We start from the raw sequence: 15,927 nt of genomic DNA on the forward strand, positions 1-15,927 counted from the left end.
TAATTACTACCCAACATAAGCAGATATATAAAAATCCCACAAAATAAAGGACTATCTCGCAAAATAAGCATTTCTTAGAAACAAGTGTGCAAATGTCAAATGCCTAGCGATGGGTCTGGTTTAGAAACAATCTATCCCAATAAAATAAATCACCAACCCCCCCAAAGCGTATGTGGAGTCGCTTCCCATTTCAACAGAATTCTTGAAACATATTTTTAACTAACACTCCTAAAAATTACAATCTGGTTTCTGATTTTCAACACAGAAGTAGAGAGAAATTTGGAATTTCAGTTGATACTACAACAGTGATAAAATATGAAGATACAAGAGATCTGCAGTATCATTCCATGCCCATTTTCCTCAAACTACCATTTTTGACAGAGATCCTGCATCTAAGATTAGCACATGCCATGCCATGCCAAGCCACGCCATATTTCTGCTCTATGCAGATCAATACTCCTTCAAGTTGTGCCAATACTACTGTTTGTAAGGACATCACCTTATTTTTCCACCCTCATTAATTTGGAAGAGATATCCCCATAAAACACACATACTTTGCCTACTTGTAGGTCATTAGCACTTCAATTGATAGCTCGAAAAATACTCTGTCCTACTGAGACAGAAAATCTACTTACTGCAAGACAAAATTCCCTAGGTTTACACTCAGTTGCCTTGTCTGTGTAAAACAACATTTTTTAGTGTAGTTTTAAATGTGACAGGTGTCACAGGATCCCTAAAGTCTCCAATTTAACTGAGAAGACCTAGTTCTGAGTTTATAGACAAGCTCTTAAACATGCTTCATTAAGAAAAAAGATACCCTTAAGTAACAAAGGAAGATCACTAACGCTCTTATAAACTCTGGCTCACTTTTCTCCCACTTCTATAAATAGGTGGGGAGTAAATCTTAACTTCACTTTTAAGAATATATGTCTTTGCAATTCTGATGGGGAATGTTGTCCCAAATTTCAGGATAAAAAAATACTGCTTGATTTGCATATTTTTTTCATCTCCAATATTTATATACATTAAAAAAGTGTTATGCAAAAGGACGGAGAAACACTGGGAACTGACCACTTGACTGACAAAAAGAAGTTATCTGAGTGCATACAGGTAAACATCTTACTAAGCAGACAGTAACAGCAAAGTAAAGAGCAAGAGGAACAATACTTGGAACATTTTTTTCCATATGCCTAATTAATAGACCTAACTGCATTTACATACACTTCTCCTTTTAGCTTTTTTCAATTTTCTTTTCTCTTGGATTCAGCAGCAGATGGAAAGGGAAAAACACAACCAGGCTATTTTAATAGAATACCCCAAATTCCTGCATATGACTAGCTGACATTCAAGAACATGCTGTATCTGAGTGAGCATGTGCAGCAAAGATCTACAAATACAGAATCCTATTCTCCTGAAATTCATGTTTTTGTTTAAAGTTACACTAACATGCTTTGTTAGGTAACTAGATGAGAAACAGTTTGTAGAATAATAATCTGTGTATAATCATGACACTGTCAGTTTAAAAAAGGACATCCTTCTTGTTTTCTTTTAATAAATGGTTACCAGTTCTTCTGTACTTTAAGGGAATGCAGGGAAGATATTAGGAGTACTTTCATAATCAAACCGCTGGACCATATTCTGATGAGATGTGCTGGTGTACCTTTCCTACAGTAATTTTTGACATGTACCTCCACAAAACTCTACCTTCATTTTTAACATAGGATGATCAAAAGACAAACTTTGTTACTTGTGTGTTTGGACTGTGAATTCCTTGTACCAGACAACAGGTGTCCTTCCTGTGCTTCCTACTCAGAACAGAGGTAATTTGTATTTATTAAACTGCTTAAGAGCTCCCCTAAAGATCTAGTAAGTAATAATGGATGCCTAGCTTTACTTCAATTCCATATCAACTATGAAAAATAAAATACCACTATTAATTCACTTCTAGCCTTTCTCATACGGAGTTGTGCTAATGTACTTATACCTAACGTATCACTTAGTGCCAGAGCTTATCCTTTGCCCCACATAAGTACTCCTCCACACAGAAACAATTTCTGCAGGATTAAGTGCTTATAATGAAACACAACAGTAGTTAAGTTTGACATGGAGTTTAATTTTCTGCACCTTTAAGAAAAAAAAATTAATTCCCAAATGCACTTTGAATTGTCTTTAATACTCTTATTGACTTCGGTTTTGCTTAGTACTTGCTTATATGCCATAAAGCTTTTCATTCCTGGTCTCATTCATGAGCAGAACAGTTTCTGTTAATATCTATAAGACTAATTTTATTTGGAAATTGGAGAGTCTGCTCTTTCTTTAATAATTCATCATTTTATACAATGATCAGAGTAGCTAACAGAATGATTGCTAAAAATAAATCACAGCTATTGAAACTACCTTCCAGTACTCTCAGTATTTACCATTACACAAAATATAGGCACACTGGCTTTACAAATTAAAGCACTCTGAAGTGAATAAGGCTTCAAAGCAAAGATATTTAGGAAAGCTATTCAGGCAAATGGAATTATTTATTTTTAGTATCGTTCGCCTGTCCTCCTCCCCCTCCCCTTGCCACCCACACCAATAACTATAACAGTTGCTCCTGGCAAGGATAGGATAGCTACAATAAGTCTCAGCAATAGTCTGGAATTTGAAAGCCGGTTCAAATTTTCAATTGTGTGCATTGTGTCTGTGATAAACATCTTTAGGAACGCAGTAGCGTTACACTCCTTGGTTTAGCTAAGGTGTAAAAAGCGCAAAATGGTCTGTGAGCAGAGCTTTCAGATCCTGTCAACTTGAGTGTGAACATAAGAAGTAGAGGATGCAGGAGCTGGAGAATGCTTTCAATCTGTACGTGTCCCAAAGCAGACGGTCTGGAGTGGCTACTGGAGACACCAGCCCAAAGAGATCACCACAAGCCACTCAGCTCCATCCTTTAACCAGGTAGATCATGCACCTCCTCATCAGAGCTGTGGGAAGGTATGACGGACAAGAACCGATACTCCAGCTCACCACTGCCATACCTGCTGCTACCTTTCCCTGGGGAAGGAGCTCTGTGCCAGCTGAGGACATGTATCAGGAGGCCAGCTCAGCTAAGCAAGAAAGCTGTAAAACAGCTTGAATGTGAAAATGCAACATACAGGATGGGGGAGGACAGGCAAGGTCTGAGGAGGAACTGAGAAACATCACCTGGGCACATAGGAGTGGCTGTTATTGTCAAGGAAGCCAAAGCTCAGATAGACTTGCAGGGGATGTCAAAGGGCACAAAGAAGAGCTTCTACTGCTGTATTAGTGGTAAAAGGCTGACCAAGGAAAATGTGGGCCCACTGCTAAATGCGGTGGGTGGATACAGTGACAGAAGACACAGATCACAGCATGCCCCCCCACCTTCTCTGTCATCACCAGCAAGTTCTGCCAGGCCACTGAATGCAGTGACTGGGCTTAAGGAGGAGAGGGCCTACCAACTGGGGATGTTTATATTAAAGAAGCAGGAATAAAAAAATTGCTTGCTGATTCTGATTGCAAATATGAACAACAAAAACATAATCCAAATTTAAGCAACACAGAAGAGACTTTCTTAATCCTGAAATATTGGCAAGACCAAAAATTTCCTTTCTTGAATGAGCGGAATTTTTAATTCCAGTGCCTACACTAACTTTCTCACTTTGGAGTAAAAGGAAAAAGAGATGGTAAGTTTTGAAGCCCTAAAAATCTAGGTCAGTTTTCACTCATACTAAGTAGCCATGCAAATACCATATGAGCAGAAAAAAAGCAGTGGCAAAACTGATGTCTTTTACCAAAAATGGATGGCGTATTTCTGTTCTTTCTAAAGGTAGTACAAGGCAGGCAGTCAGATCCAACCTCATTTGTTGATCAAATTCAGCTATGCGAAAGATAACAGCATCTGCTCCCTTTGTTTTACAACAGAGAGTAAGACTTATTTGAATAGAAAAAAAATGCCAGTCTATATTTTTATATATATATATAAAACATTCAGTGTACGTCTATATATATAGACATGTACTATACTATAGCATATATATATATATTTATGTATACACACTGATTACAGATATTTTTCTTCTCTTCTTTTAATAGTATTAAGATTTAGCTGGGCCTTTAAGAACTCCAGACTTTACAGTTAATCTAAGATTACACAATGAAAAAGCTGATGTTTAGTTCAGCACTCAAGTAACATGTGGCAAGAATTTACCCATACTTTCAATGAACCAGTAAGAGTCCCCTTTATCTGTAACAATTAAATGATTGATTCTTGGTTTTACTTTCCAGTCCAGTTCTCTCCTTTAGATTCTGTTTATTATTTTCTACACAATAGATCCCCCAAGGCTTTGACTGGGTAAGTAACCTTTGAGAAGTAGGGGGGGGTGTGTGCACAAAAGGGCATCCAGGTCCCCAGATGTGACATACTGATGCATTCTGCATTATCACACATGGCAGGACCTCAGGAAACACTCACTGCAAGAGGCTACAGAAAGAACAATGCGAGGCGTTAGACAAATGTCTCACACTGAATATGCAGCTGAACATTAGGTCACCCAGCTTAACAAACCAAGCACAAGACATGGCAGACTTCTGTGGTAGTTAAACAAAAAGTACTATTCATGTGCAAAAACAATGCTTTCCATCTTGCACCACAGGTGGCAGCGAACAACAAACTCTGATGTTCAGTATGCCTCTTCTACGTGATGAGTTCAGTCTATCCATTCTGCTGTTTTATTATTAAACTCTTAGGATTCCCCTTAACAAAGACAATCTTTTCTCTCCACAACCCCTGTGAACCTTGCAAAACTCGGAGAGACCAGGATAACTCCTCTTTTTCCTACTTTGTATTTTCTTACCTTTCCTACAGAAAGAAATCCATTTTACAATTCCCCCTGTCCACAAGAAGCACTGAAATCCATTCACCAAGGTCCTTTCAAAGGACAATGGCAGATATCCTCCTGCCTTGAAAATGTTGTGGGCACTAAGCACCACCTTTCAGCTGAGGAACAAATTACTTTGCTCCAGAAATTGCTGCCACTAGACATGCCTCTCTCATTCAGTTTCCTAGCTCTTGTTAACTTACAAAGAGGCAGACTTACCAAAGCAGTACTGAGGTTGCAGCTCTACGTACAGTTTATCATGTCTAACAATAGTACCACAGGGCTATTTATTGTGCCTTGGAAAAAAAATCGTTAATATCTCCAAACTAATGGAAAGCAAGAACAAAAAAAGACTCTACTGGACTACTTTCCTATATTAACCTGTATTTCCACATATAGATCAGTATAATCCTGGATGTACAGACAAATAGGGGGACAGCCCTGCAGAAAAGGACCTGGGGGTTGTGCTGGATGTTAAGGTCAATGAGTCAGCAATGTGCCCTGGTGGCCAAAATGGCCAACTGTATCCTGAGGTCTGTTAAGCACAGTACAGCCAACTGGCTGAAAGCAGTGATTGTCCCACTATACTCAGCATTGGTGTGGCCTCACCTCAAGTACTAGGTGCAGTTTTGGGCTCCACAGTATAGGAAGGATATAACAATATTATAATGTGTCCAAAGGAGGGCAACAAAGATGGTGAAAGGACGTGAAAGCATGATTAATGAGGAACGTATGAGGATATCAGGTTTTTTGAGCTTGGAGAAAAGAAGACTGAGGGGTGACCTCATGGCTTTCTATAACCTCCTCATGAAAGGAACAGAAAGGGTGGTGCTGATCTCTGGTGCCTGGTGATAGGATGCAAGGGAATGGCTTAAAGCTGCATCGGGGAAATTCATATTGGGTATTAGGAAAAGATTCTTCAGTGAGAGGGTGGTCAAGCACTGGAACAAGTTTCCCAGGGAAGTGGCCATGGCCCCAAGCCTGTTGGTGTTCAGGAAGTGTTTGGACAACACTCTTAGATGTATGGTTTAACTTTTAGATTGCCCTGTGTGGGGTCAGGAGTTGGACTTGATGACTCTTGTGGATCCCTTCCAACTCAGGATATTCCATTCTACAATCCTATCATTTCAGATCCCAACAGCTTAACTAAAATACAGGCTTCATCAGTGCTTTGACATCCATAGTTTTTCCCAACTAAATTGCACGGAAAAGGAATGGAGGTTAAACAACATATAGAGCAACATCCTGCTCTCTGTTTTGCTGAGGTAAATCTAGAACAGATGTGAACATGACGTTTAGTCAATAATTTTTACTCACTCGACAATCCCGCTGTAGTGTTTTCATTAGTGCGCTGAGTGTTTCAGAGTCAAAATACAATCCTTCATGCATGTCTTGCAAGAAATCCAAGTCTTTGAATGTAGGATTGGACTTCTCCCTCTCTTTTCGTGATGCTCTCCGTTTGTATGTGGAGCCTTTCAAGTCGTACGTGAAATGCATTTTCAAGGCTCGCGGCAAAACATTGTTCATTACAATGATTCTAATATTAATGCCTCCTGACTGAACGCAGTACAGCCCATAAAATTTGGGTAGAAGAGTCCTTGGATTCTGGTTCAGATTCTGAAATAAAAAGAGATATTCTTAAATATGTCTATTTCAACAAAATTCCACACTTAAGATTTTTTTAACACCAAAGGACATTAACAAACATCAAGAAAACTGTGCATGGTTTCTTATGCATTATAGTTTCTTTGACCAGTTTATTTTCTTTGTGAGTCTGTGAGCAGAGCAGTAACCTCATTTATGCCAGGCTTCTCCTTCTCACATCCCATGGAAGAGCAGACTCTGCCAACCCTAAAAGCATCCTGAAGATTTAATTTATCCATTTGGACCTGAACAACCTTTGAATTCCACCTGCTGGAAGGAGTTTGGGTCAAATGTAGTTCTCATTACCTTGACTTGGATTCTGAAAAACAGAACCTCGTCTCCATGAGGCTTTTCACATTAAGGATCAGTGGCAAATGACCAAGTCATCTCCACAGGAGTGTGAGGTCATAACAGAGCCACAACTGACTATCAAACTGACCAGGAAAGTGTGAAATAATCCAAATTCCACAACAGGCAAAAAAATTAGAGAGGTGAGAGCGAAAATCCTCCCTCTGAACACAACTACTCTCAATTTTGGCCATGAAAAATCAGTAAGGGGAAAAACCACTTCTAGTCTTACATGGTTACTAAGTCACAATTTACAGCTACGGGAAGAAGGTACTTTCACAGGAAATAATCACAGTGATTCCACACTTTGGAAACCCTTGCATATGGCGGTAGTGAGAATAATGTTCCCAGAAACAAAGCAAAGTGACCCTATATTTACTTGTATAAACTCAAACTTACGCTGAGCTGATGCTCATGATCAGAAGTAACAACAAAGAAAGTACCTGCCACCATTGCTCTTTCTGATGCTGCCAGTGCACAATTTTTTTTAAACAAACAGTGAATACATGTTACTTTAGCGTAATAATGACAATATTCCTCATTTTTAGTAGAAATGAGAGGGTAACTTTTCAATTGTTTGCTTAAGAAATCAAAGAAAGAAGAGAAAACAGTCACAAGTCTAATACTCTAAAGTCCTGCATATCACCCAAAAGAAAGTTCATACGTATGGTATGAGTGGCTTTTTGGTTTTGGTTTGGGTTTTGGTTTTTTGTTTGTTTTTTTAAAAAGGAAAATTAAATCCTACTTGCATTGGATCAATGGTTTTCCTTTCTGATGACTGACACACATAAAACCAATACAATCTACTTAGCATTAGCCCTCAAAAAACTCCATTTAAAAATTAATTTTTGAACAAATTATATGGATAAAAATATTTTTTACATCATTGTTTTAATACCTGAGAAATGGAAATTAGAAGTAGTCAGAAACAAAAGTGAAACTAGTCTGGTTTATTTGTCCACTCTGAGTAGTCAGTAGACAGACATAAAATGGAAAAAAAAATTGAATTAGAAACTTTTTTTTTGTTACTGGCTTATTAGAAGCAAATTTTGGTATGCAGTCAGAAGATGACACTCAGCTTCATCTTGAATGCTAAAAGAACAGCAATTATCTTAAATACATTCTTGACTTATATCTACTCTTTCTAATGGGTGTGGGGGGTACAAAGTTGATAGACAAGTAAAAAATGTCAAAAATATTATGAAGAATACAGATAAAGCCAATGAAAGATCAAAAGACAACAAATGAAACCAAACCTTCAGGAGTGTGACATGAAATAGAAAAAATACAGGTAAAATACAGTCTTCGGTCACTTACCATGTAATACCCGGGCAAGAGCTTCTGAAGAAACTCAGCCTCTTTGTGTTGAACTGTTTTGATGATGAACTCATCATCACTAGTTACAAAAAATAGGGACCCACTGGCACCCGGGTTGGATAGTTCAATTAAAGGCTCACTGCAGATTGAGTACTGGAAGAGACAAAAATTGTTTTTCACTGCCAATGCACGCGTTACTCATGTAAACACAAGTTTAATAAAAAGAACTGTAGGTTCAAATAGGCATAGGAGAATCACAGAGCTTATTCTTTGAGCTTCAACTGCAGGAACTCTACTACTGTACGGCAAGCTGAGTCACAGTAATTTGGTTGCAATTTGGTGGGGCAGCTGTTACACTCCACTCTGCCCAGGAGACGCGGCACAACCATGGGAGAGCAGCTGGCAGGCAAGCGTATGCTCCCTCTTCACGTCCCACTGCACCAGCTGAACTTTCCCTGGCATGAAGCGAGTGGTTGCGGTGGAGAGAGTCCGTCCCCACAACGTCGGCATTGCAAATTCTTGAGTCAGAAGCCTTAAGATGACATTTGCACTGCAGCTGTTCGCTTTTCACAGCCATTTATGAAACCGGTACAGGAATATATACACTGGGACTAGGGGTTTCTCACTATAGAAAAATAGGCAAGTCCTCTTCTGTGAAACTGGTATTGAAACCATTAGGATAATAATCTCAGTATAGCTGCTACTGTAGTTTTCTGATGGAAAACTGCTTGAAACAGAAAAACTAAATACCAGTAAGTAGGAAAAATTGGGTTTTGGAGGACCATTGTTGCAGATGCTTAGAAAGGCTTTCTTTTCCACAGGGAGACAGTAATAATTACAATCACATTAAGGAGGAAAAAGACACCAAGGAGTATTCCTTAGTAGTAGACGTAGATCTCACACAGAGGCTCATGTACATTTATTAAATCTCCATTAATTCATATTTCATGCAAACTAAATGGAGAGGAACTATTAAGCTCATAAACGTAGAAAAATCTGTTCATATTAAAGTCAGGAGCTTGTTTAAAATATAGTATCATTAAACTCATTCACACACTCTTCCTTTGCTATATGCCATCAATTTTACACACTTACAGATTTACCCTACGGTCTAGTATTTTAAGGCTTCAGTCTTTGAAAGAAACAAAATTACACAGGATGTGAATTGTGAGTAGCGTAAGCACCAGGGAATTATTCTTAGCAGTGCAGTATGTCTTCTGGTCTCCTCAGAGCAAAAGGAAGAATTGCTTCAGCAACAAATATCTGGTTTATTGGGTCATTGCCTGAGATGAGTTGAGCAATTCCACAAGAAAATACTGTTTTGTTTGCTGAAAACTTCTTTCATTAAATTCAACTGGAGTCTTGCCATTGATTTCAGTGGGTGGTGATAGCAAAGGAAAGTGATACAAGAAAATCTAATAAATATGTTCTTTTGCAAGCACTTGAACTAGAGAAGCATACTTCCTATGGACTCAAGCCACTGCCTTAATGCATTTTCTTATCCTGGCTCCAGCTGAGGCTTTTCCCATGCTTGCAATTTGTAAGAGACTTTTGCACACTATAAAAACATTGCCTGTTTGTCTCCCTGCTTCTCCAGTTCACAATTAATAGGAGAGACCTTACTTATTAATCCTATAGTTGCAATTGTCTACAACTGTCTACCAGCAATGCTGGCCTGTAACACTATGGACCTTCAGAGCAAATCAGCAGTTGTATTGCAACCCCGCAGTTTTTCTTGCCAAAATACATAAAGCTTCATAAGTAATTGTCATTGTTTTAAGTATCTGAAATCAAATTACCCTAAACATTAAAGCTCAGTAAAACAGTATAGCATAAGCACAAGTTATTAACCTACACTGTCTTTTGGTCATTTTACAGTTGAGTTCGTTCCTGTAAAATAAAAGTCTACCCACCAAGTATCGCTACACAAAGAGCACAGATAATTTTGACTGGACACTTATGAAAGCCAAATCAAAACTGAAAAGAAAATCCTCAAGCCCCTGACAATCCAGTACTTTATGATCAAGAAGCTTCCATGCAAAATGCCAGTACTCCATGAGGTTTCCACTGACAATTTAATTCTACCAGCTGTTCAAATGTATTTACCCTATCCAGTCTGACTCCTACAGTGCATTATCTCCTTGGAAAATGTGAAACTGTAAATCTTTGGGCTTTGTCATTGCAAATCAACAGTGTAAACTCACATACACTTGCTGTAATTTCTCCTCTTTTTACCTTACTTCTCTTCCCCTTCAACCACAACTGGACAATCCGTTGGTATATTGTTACAGTGAAGTGTTTTAGATACCAAACTGAAATTACAGTCACTGCATGACAGATCCAGATTTCACAGAAACAAGAGGGATTGTTCAGCCAGAACCCTGACACGTGTTATTTGGAGCAAAGTCTTAACCAGACGTTTTGGTCATAACCAATCAGGAAAAGGGTGCCAAACCAAAAATAATTTTGTTTTATGATCATAGTACCCCTCTGATCACATCTACCTCTGGACCAGAAGGGACTGCAACCTGCTCTGATTACAAAGCAATGGCCATTTAGAACCAGAAACAACAGAAATGGATTCTAACATGCTTGCAGAGCAAGTATAAACCTAATAGAGGCATGCATGTGTTACAGCAACACACACTGAAATTCCAACCACACTTTGCAAAAATACCTGTTTGTTGAAGGAAATACGCTTTTGCATTTTCAAGAAAAGAAGGTGTACTTAATCTTGAAATTAGGTTTTCTAGTTGCCCCTTTTCTTTGTAAACATATAGCTAGTGTCTTTTGCTGTACCAAGAGGAAAAAGAAGGTGCACCAAGTTGCCTTTACTGGGAAGTTCCCTCAGGGATTAGTCATTTTGTTGTTAAGCTGAGTGTCACACATCTCTTATCAACAGCAAGCAGTCTTTCCATAATCTTAAATGGACGCTACTGTAAATGGTTCCTCAGATGGAACAGAAGTTGCAGGTGACAACAGCTTTACACTAGGAAGTACAGCCTTTTTAGCAGCCCGGATACTTTGTCTTTTGCCAGGTCCGCAAAAGGAGACTGATAAACAACATATTACATCATGACACCTTTATAAAACTCCAACACATCTGCACTTCCCTGCTACTAACACCTATAATTCAAAGGAATGATCTGTTTTTATATACAACTATTATCATTAGGGCTAGTAATACAAAATCTATACATAGCATGGAAAAATCAGAACCAGACACCCACATTCAACCTAAAAAAAAGCAAAACCAGCTAAGTTTTGCTTTTAGGCTTATTGTCCAAGAAGGAAAAACACCCTTGTAATACACTTGAACACTGCAGAAGTCAGTATTAAGTAATGTTTCAGCACCATTTAATCAATTTTTCTTTTTTATTCATTCAAGCTCTTTCAAATGCTTTTGGTTTTAAAGAAACAGTTATCAATAATGGAACAAAAGGATCTAAAAAACACATTTAAAAGAAGTTAACAATAAAACCCCAACATACAAAATTGCTCATTTGTATTTGGATTCTGATTTGTTGGGTGGACTGGTATGAGACAAACATCCAGAAACAATCCAGCTCTTTGTTTTCACACTACCCTTCCAAAAGCAGAACTATGGGAGAAGAAAAATACTGGATCCTTGTCCCTGGCAGTCCATAAAGTGGTTCTACCAAGTAAAGACTGCTTTTTTGACAGCAGCAAATGCATCACTTCTTTCTCATGTAAACAGTTGAATAGTAAGAAGGAGTAAGTCTTCAAACTATAAAACACAGAGAACAAAGGAGATAGTCTAAAATGCTTATTTTTTAGCCTGCCACACACTTTTCTCAAGGCTAGATGGGAACATTTGCAGACAAACACTTCTTTAATGAAGTGAATAAATAACACAAGTAACACAAGAGCACTTTATTGCAACTGAATTGGTAGAAGTCACACAAATTCTGATTACAACTTCTCTAGAAACAGTGACCTGAATGAGCAGTAATACTCAAGTTACTCTAGTCAATTAACACGGCAGGTTTTTATAGAAATCATCTCAAAGATGATGAATTCAAATTTTTGTAAAACACTGAAAATATTCACTAGTTATAAACCACACCATGTACAAAATTTGCTACCCATTTGGGCACCATTAAAGCATCCTCTTCTGTCACTATGAAACTAGTATACATTATAATAAGTTGTAACTCAAAGGAAAACTGCAAGCTCTTACCAAGTAATCATCAGGCTTGATACCAAAAAGTTCTCTGAAATAGCGGAAGGCAAGAGGTGCATACGTCTTAAATCTGAAGTCAGGGTAATGATGAGCAGGGGTGAGATTGCTCCCTTCACTGAAAACAAAAACAAAAGTAAATCAAACTCAATTATTACTGAGCAGTTTTTAGCGACCTCCTTCTTGCAGCTAGTTTTACAGTAAAAGCTGCCTAACTCAACCACTGGCCTTCTGAGACAAGAGTCATAAATGCAGATAAACCTATCACCATTAATTGGTGTAATAAAAATGTCTGTGAGAGATGGAATACTGCCAGCAAATTCCTTTCTCCCGCCTTAATGGAAATGACTATTTTCACCACCCATATCAATTTGCATAACAGTTGGGTTTAAACTTCTGATACCCCTCCAAGGTAGGCCAGTCTAATGGCTTACTGATGCAGGAAGAGTTACCCCACTTCATGTAAGCTCTTGAAAAAGATTGGAAGTCAATGCAGCAAAACAACTTCGCGCTAGCTTGGTGAGCTGGACTGGTCTGCAGGGGAGGCAGACGGATACTAAGGACAGCACAACACAGAGGGCAGACCCCTGCGGCCAGAGCAGTGTGAAGGAAGGAGGACTGCACATGTGTTTTTTTGTGCCAGCAAGCACTGATTGGCTCAGCCTTACTTATGAAATAGCATCCTCAGCATTATTCTCTTCTGCAGGGTAACTGCAGTTACGAGTTAACTCTTTCAATTTCTTGCTAGTACCGTCCAGAATTGGGAAGCCACTCTGGCTTTGCTGAACTTAAAGTGGTTTTTGGTCTGTCTACCTGTCATATCACATATGTATCCCACCTCAATCTAAACCACTACTGACTTACGCACTCAGTTGGTTAATAAGAACATAGGGTACAGACGTTTTGGGGAATTCTGGAAAATGATATGCAGTTATACACAAGATATAGATTCAAACGAGAAGAGCCACAGGCAAAGACTACTAGGGTGACCAGCCTGGAAGACAGTCTTTCTTAAAGGGGGGAGGGGGGAAAAAAAATAAAATTAATTATACCATGTCGCTGTATTTTTAGGCTGCTGTTGTATGAATCTTGAGATGAATACTACATGATTTAAGCTAAAGGGAAAGGTCAGCAGCAGAATGCTGCCAGAAGAAAAATGGATGCCTTTAGATTCCTTTATGACAGAAACTAAAAGATGTTTTTTAAGCAGAACAGTAAAGTTCTACACTATGATTTCAACACAAACAAGAACAGCTTTAAAACAAAGTTTGGTCAGTCTCCAAATGGTTTGATAAATAAGTGAGTACAAAATCCAAGACTTGACACAGTGGCCAAAATCAGCTCCTCCAGCACTTCTCTACTCATTTACCCTAACTAAATTATTCAGAAATGCAGCATGTACCTCTGTTCTTGTCAATAAGAATATCCAAAGTATACAAAAAAGAAAAAGCTAGGAATTCACACAGCTATGAAAAGGAATAAACTCTGAGCAACATTCCTGCAAAGACTAAATCAAATATCACGAAACTATTGACGAGCTTTGATCCTGTACAATTAATGTTTGTCATGTGAAACTGTCACCTTCCATTAATAACAATTTGAAGACAGAATTCTACCCAACCCACCTAGCTGCCCCTGCATGCATACCGCCAAAACCTAAACAGAACTGAACTGCTGCTAATTAAGCAGTGTGACCTGGAGAACAAGCTTTCTCAGGCTCCAGAAACACATACACTTTAGACTCTTGCACAGGAGACAGAAGGAGGGGAAAAAGCAACCTGATTTCTCATTGGAAACCACAAATAAAAAAATGGTTGTGGATGACCAAGCATACACACAAAGACATTAGAATACTGTGCTGCTTGGAGTGCTAAACCATACGGCTAACAGCTAGTGAAGGCTGCCTAGTCCGAATGAACTCATCTGATCACTTTATGTCTCCACATCTCATATCACAACTCCAAGGTATTAAAATGACATCCACATGTATTTTATTGTTCCATTACATGTTGATATATATATATATATCAATTATAAAAAACTGAAATCAATAGGATACTAGGCTGAAGATGGTAGTTTTTCTTTACAGTTAAGACTGGTGAATGCTTTTTCTTAAAAGGTCTTTCAGCTGCTCAGAACACTAACAGTCTTGTCTGACATTAGGTTTTACATAGCTGGATGCATCTCACTGAATTTTTGTGCAATATGAGGATGCCACAGGGGTAATATATAGCTATACTGGGAACCTGGGGGCATATTTGTAAATGCATTTAATTGTTGTAAGTTGCAGACAAGAAAAGAACAGAGTGTTCTCTGCTGAAGCATTGTATCATTGTCAGGGAAGATTAATCATCTAAACTTCATAAAAAAGCCCTACCTTTCAGTACATAAATACTTTTATAAATCTGCTTCCTGCAGCCATAACTCAAAAGCTTCTTTTGTGAAAGCGTGGCAATAAATAGAGTACATGTTCTTACTGCACCAGAACATGTACTGTTGTTGGAACTTCACCAGGCTGAAATGAAGGTAGGAAGTTTGCTATGGTAACACCATGGGTCCAAGCCATTTTGTAAGCACATATGGAGTAAAATTACTAACACTAGGTCTGCAGGTGGACAGTAATGCATAGCAAGTGGAGATTCATTCCAGAATAATTGCAAACAGAGCAATTTTTTGGAACCGCATCTACACAGAGGGCAATTCCGTGTATTTAGAGCACATGAGCTTACTTTATTACAGATACGATAGAGAGTTTCACTGCAGGCAAGTTTCCTTATTCTTTGTAAAATCATCTTAAAAGATCCCCTTTACTAAAAGTCTGCAGAGCTTGATATCATACACTATTGTTTGTGTTAAACATATTAATTAGTTTCAATTTCATTATCTAATACAATAGTTTACAGGATGCCAACAGTAAGCTCTTCCGTGATGCAAGAAGCAAGCTTGGGACAATTTTAAGATTTCTTGGTTACCGCTCTGGAAGAAAGTTTGTAAGGTTTTCTTGTTGCTACTTTTAACAGAAAAACACCCTCTCTTCCAGTAATTTCCTACAGTAATGGAAAACCTCCAAATTTCTTGTGGCTGAGTCTTGCTCTTACATGAAAAGGACAGTTCCACTGTCAGAATGCTTCACATAAATGCATCTCTACCTTATTCAGACATGAAATTATTCACCTTCCACTCTATTAGCTCTTGAGAGAATATACTTTGTGGTTTCTCCCCATGTTTTCTTCGTGCATTTTACAAGTGCATTTCAGTCTGGCTAGATTAAAGTATATGCGCAAAACACTATGTATAACAACTTTTAACCAAGCCAGGGAGTTTCATGAGGACAATTAGGTCTTTGAGTTGAACAAGAAAAATACCTGTGATCTGTTGACAGAAAATGTAATCTGCAAAATGAAGCTTTGGACACAATAGAAATGTACTCTATTGAAAAAGGACACAATCATATAATTTTCCCCTCAGTTTAGGGCACCGGTCTACGGAGGAGGGGGGAAAAAAAAAGGGGAGAAGAGGGGGGAAAAAAAAGGG

At 38.4% G+C, this 15,927-nt stretch overlaps 1 protein-coding gene across 6 annotated transcripts in view; it reads right to left on the reverse strand.

Annotated features, from left to right (window-relative positions):
- Positions 1-15,927, reverse strand: part of PIP5K1B (phosphatidylinositol-4-phosphate 5-kinase type 1 beta) — a 108,562-nt gene that overhangs the window by 39,455 nt on the left and 53,180 nt on the right. For 5 of the 6 annotated variants that reach the window (XM_035891710.1, XM_035891707.1, XM_035891713.1 and 2 more), the window contains 3 exons: positions 12,394-12,511; positions 8,193-8,345; positions 6,201-6,500 (listed from right to left, as the gene is read on the reverse strand). In XM_035891710.1, coding sequence (XP_035747603.1) covers positions 6,201-6,500; positions 8,193-8,345; positions 12,394-12,511 — 571 coding nt within the window. The remainder of the gene's footprint in view (positions 1-6,200; positions 6,501-8,192; positions 8,346-12,393; positions 12,512-15,927) is intronic. The other variant, XM_035891712.1, reaches the window with a different exon arrangement.

This window comes from Egretta garzetta, unplaced genomic scaffold, assembly GCF_000687185.1.
Source record: "Egretta garzetta isolate BGI_Z169 unplaced genomic scaffold, ASM68718v1 scaffold353, whole genome shotgun sequence".
NCBI classification, from domain to species: Eukaryota; Metazoa; Chordata; class Aves; order Pelecaniformes; family Ardeidae; genus Egretta; species Egretta garzetta.